This window comes from Triticum dicoccoides, chromosome 6B (genome assembly GCF_002162155.2).
Source record: "Triticum dicoccoides isolate Atlit2015 ecotype Zavitan chromosome 6B, WEW_v2.0, whole genome shotgun sequence".
Classification (NCBI taxonomy): domain Eukaryota; kingdom Viridiplantae; phylum Streptophyta; class Magnoliopsida; order Poales; family Poaceae; genus Triticum; species Triticum dicoccoides.
The window spans coordinates 718,828,612-718,833,212 of NC_041391.1; the positions used below are offsets into that span (position 1 = coordinate 718,828,612).

The 4,601-nt window shown below is 50.8% G+C and overlaps 1 protein-coding gene across 1 annotated transcript; it reads right to left on the minus strand.

Annotated features, from left to right (window-relative positions):
• Nucleotides 1-1,555: 1,555 nt before the first annotated feature.
• Nucleotides 1,556-2,255, minus strand: LOC119320403 (thaumatin-like protein). Its single transcript, XM_037594503.1, has one exon. It carries the CDS (start codon nucleotides 2,207-2,209, stop codon nucleotides 1,679-1,681), a length of 531 nt encoding a protein of 176 aa, XP_037450400.1. The 5' UTR covers nucleotides 2,210-2,255; the 3' UTR covers nucleotides 1,556-1,678.
• Nucleotides 2,256-4,601: the final 2,346 nt, after the last annotated feature.

Genomic DNA, 4,601 nt, shown 5'->3' on the forward strand with positions numbered 1-4,601 from the left:
GTAGTTAGGTTTCAGTGTCTAGTTGGTATAGAAATTTTGAAATAAGAATTTTGACCTTTTTTGTGAAAAAACGAAAAAAAATCTAAAGCGGCCATAACTTTTCCATACGACGTCGAAAGAAAAAGTTTAATATATAAAAAAACTAGAGAAAAATTGGGACTCGATTTCACCCGGGTTTACCCGGTGAAGTTTTCTCAGATTCTCAAAATTCCAAAAGTAAAAAAAGTTATTTCAAATCAAAAAAATAATTTTTAAATTTTTAAAAATTAATTTTATTTAAAAATAAATAAATGATGTCATATTTGGATTCCTCACATTTTTCTAATAATAATGGATATATTATTTGTCCAATTTTGATTTACAAATTTAAAGATATTAATTATGTCATATTAAATGAATAAATGGCAAAAAAAAGAATAAAATAATATTGTTACTTATTTTATTTTCATTGAAATTCAATATTATTTGTACTTATTTTGTATATTTTAATAATATTATCACTGATTCGAATGATATAGCAGTCCGTTCCACAACCAACAACTTAATTTTCATTTCGCGCGCTATAGCTTGACTGAGTTGAGGAGGCCGTTTGAAGCTGACGGAGCAGTACCTTTATCTTCTTCTACTCCCTCTGTTCTGAATTACTTGTCGCAGGTGTGGATATATCTGGATGCATTTTAGTTCTAGATATATCCATTTTTGTGACGAGTAATTTGTAACGGAGGGAGTACAAAGTAGCACTAGCGATAAAATGGAGGCATGCAAGCAGAGTTTTTACACGATCGGCCTAACATAGTAAGTGATGCATGAAGCAATACGTTGGCAGCTTCGCACCCAACCAGGATACGAATAAATCAATTTACTCTAGCATTGGATAGAAGCCGTCGTCAACGTAGGGCAGCATGCATGCGTGCAAAAATATACTTACAGAAAATAATTACATATGTAGAATTTTTTTTCTATATATGATAATGAAAATACGAACATAGATTTGACCGAAAACATTTGGCGGCTGATTCAGTCAAGGGACACTTTGTAAAAATGGAAACACTTCCAGCGGCCGGTCACACGATATAACGCAAGCGCGAAACTGGTGGGAACTCAGATTGATGGAAAATCAGATTGCGCGGCGGCAGCGGAGAGATGATGGCGCGCAGAGCGCGGCGGCGGGGCGGGCGATACGACGTGGCGTCGCGAGGACGCCACCACGTTGTCAGTTGGTAGTTATCGCCGACGGTGGCGGAAGCGCCCGGTGTTAGCGAGGCAGGGGGCGCCACCGAAGCCATGGGCTGGAGGCGAGGAGGCCGCGGAAGACGCGCGGAGGCGTAGCGCCAGGAGTGGGGGGCGAAAGGGCACATGGCCCTTCGCCGGAGGGGTCGCGTGCTCACAGTAGCGACATTAACACGCCCCTTGTAAAAAAGGAAAACTAATCAGGAACATGTATGGAGTAGTGTTTGATAACCATAGAACATATTTAATTTGAGGGCTCTGGTACATAAATTAAATTATAAGCTATATAGTATAAATGCGTACACTGCACGCACGGACAGCCTTATTTTCACAACATCGTCTTATATTCATCTTATGTAACAAACTTTATTCTCCACACTCATTGTATGTACGCGTATTATGCTGGTGGTGGTATCGTCCGCTACTAGCTACGATGATACCTTCTTCCTCATGGGCAGAAGGTAACTTGGTAGCTGTTGTTGTTGCCGTTACAGGCGTGGTTCTTGGTGTCATCGGTCGGGAAGAGGTAGGCGTCGGGGCACTTGTCGGCCTGGCACACCAGGTTGGGCCCGTTGCTGCAGGAGAATGACAAGGGCACGTTGAAGCCGTCGATGACAGAGATGTCGTAGAAGTCCTGGCCGTTGCCGACGGTGAACTCGGCCAGGGTCAGCGGCGGCTGCCCGGACAGCGTGCACGACAGCGCGCCGCCGCAGTCGGCAGTCTGGCAGCTCCCGGAGTTGCCGTTGAAGTTGCAGCCCGTGCGGCCCCACACCCTGCCGGAGGGCGTGTTCGCGGGGACGTCGAGGGTCCACGTCTCGCCGGTGTTGAGCTGCCGACCGCCGCCGATCGGGGTGGCCGCCGGCCACACCGTGTAGGGGCAGTTGTTCTTGATGTTGAACGTCGCCGCGTTCGTGCTGGCAGCGAACACGGCAAGGAAGAGGACCATGGAGGCAGCTGCTGCCAGGTGGGACGAAGCCATTTCAAGTTGCTTTGCTTCTCTGTCGTCTACACGTGGTTTGGTAGTAGTGCGGGATGATTGATGTGCTAGGGACGAAGGGGCATGGGTATTTATAGATGGCTCGGCCGGGACTCCGGGATGGAAGGACAACTGGGAGCCAATTCGTGTGACTTGGAAATTTCCACGCATTCATCATCAATCAACAGGGAGACTCGACTCTGTCCATGAGCCACTTCGCAATCGCATAGATTTATCTTTCACACAGATCAGGATCGAAAACACGCACGTACGTGCAGGGGCGGCGCTAGGGGTATTCTTGGGTCTTCATGCGAATATCCATGATTTTTACAAAACAGTGTTCATTTTAGCATGGTGTCACTAACTGACCTGCAGACACCAGTGATGGCTTCGCTAGGGTTCCCTAGCCCGGGCGATCAGGGGGCGATCCCCACGCCGCCACCAACGCCGGGCGCTGCCCCGGCCACGGTCGGCCTCCCGTCCGTGCCCCAGCCATGGCAGGGTGCCGGACCAGCAGCGGCTACGTCCGCCCCGCGATTGCGCGACCAATCAGGTCTCGTCAATCCCGTCGTGCCCGTGAAGGAAACTGCAAGGAGTCCGATCGGCTCACGCCGGGAGGGATTAGGGTTTCCTAAACCCTGCCGCAAGGAAAACCTGAGCCCCCCCCCCTTAAAGCTTAAGGCAGGAACGCTATAGCGCCAGAAGCCTCGTGAGCCGCCAGATCGATCTAACCACGCTGCTGCGCTGCTGCCGCCAAGCCACCCCGACGCCATGGCGAAGCCGTCCGCGCGCAGAGAGGACATAGAGATGCCGGTGACCGAGGGGGACCTAGGGGTCGGTGGGGGCGATCATGGGGCTCCCCTTGCGGATGCTTCCCGCCCGAAGCCTTCCACTGGGGACCCTGGTGTTGTTGTGGAGACGCTCCCGCGCGTGAAGGATCTCGCCATCTGGAACCAGATGAAGCGGACGGCGCCAGAGGCAGAACAATCTCAGAGGCAAAGCAATGGGAACCAACACGCCGAGGGCCCAGAGGAGTTCAGGGAAGGTGAGGACACGGAGGCCGAGGCTGAACTTGTGGAGGTTGATCTCGAGGAAGAGGGGGTGCTCCAGCAACCGGCTCATCCTTGGATGGTGATCATGCTTGTTTACTCGTTAGATCGACCAACACCCAGAGCTCTTTTTGACAATATTGTAGATGGCTGGAGGTTGAAGGAGAACTTTGACTACTCATACCAGGGAGCTAATAGGTACCTTGTTCACTTTGGGTGTGAAGCTGATATGGCAAGGATTCTGCGTGGAGGACCATGGCAATATAAACATGACCCACTGATCATCGAAGCATATGATGGGATGAGGAAAGTTTCTGAGTACGTCCTTGATCAGATTAGAATCTGGGTGCGGATCCTGGATGTGCCAACCAACTGGAGAACCGAGAAAATAGTGAAAGCTCTGTGTGCAAATTTAGGCACGCTAATACAAGTTGAACTTGATGAGAACAGGGGCAATTATGTGCGCGTACGAGTAGCGCTGCCTGTGAATAAGCCGCTTGAGACGGCGGTGGTGATGAACGCTCGTCTTAAAGAGAAATGTACAAAGGTTGAATTTGAAATTCAGTACGAGAAACTGCCTGATTTCTGCTATACCTGTGGCTACCTGGGCCATGTGGAGAAGTCATGCGGAAGGAAGGTTAAAGGTGATGCACCAACGGGGAAGTTCAGCGGCAAACTGAGATGCTCTCCGCCCCGGCTGTTCACAAGGCAGTCTGGCACAGTACGGGCGAAAACCAATCCAATAGTGTTCCGTGGTCTTGATTTTTCGGCGGGAAGTAGCACCTCCTCTGGCCGGGGACAAGGGGGGCGTGGAGCTCGCCGTGAGGCAGATCAGGCGCGCACATACAAGACACAGGAAGAGCACAAGAGTGGCAACCCGGCCATCGATCAAATGCTGGCAGAACATATGCAGAATATGACGGGGAGTGACAAGGAGGAACAGGGTGTGCAGAAGCCCACAAATGAATTCAGCGGGGACGGCCACACCCAGAACCAGTACACGCCCTCTCAACCCAGGAGCTCCGAAATCATACCAGCACTACGTGACCTGTCAAATGAGATACGCATGGCCAATGCAGAACTATCCGATGCTACATCACGTGGGAAAAGGAATGCGGAGGAGGAGGTGTCCTCGGCGGCTGGAGTGGAACAGGGAGACAAAGCCATGGTGCTCTACACTAACCCGAATGCCGCGGGAGATATTGCTTTTTCAGGAACGCCGAAGAAGCGGAGAACCTCAGAGACGTTGGAGGGGCAACGGGCTCAAGTACACGGTGGAGTAGGTGATCAGGACATGATGAAGGTGTCCAACCCATTGGAGGCAGTCGGCCCAGGGGCCGCCGACG

Excerpts from the sequence above, each read along its gene's own strand:
- LOC119320403 (XM_037594503.1), bottom strand. The coding sequence starts at position 2,209 with ATGGCTTCGTCCCACCTGGCAGCAGCTGCCTCCATGGTCCTCTTCCTT.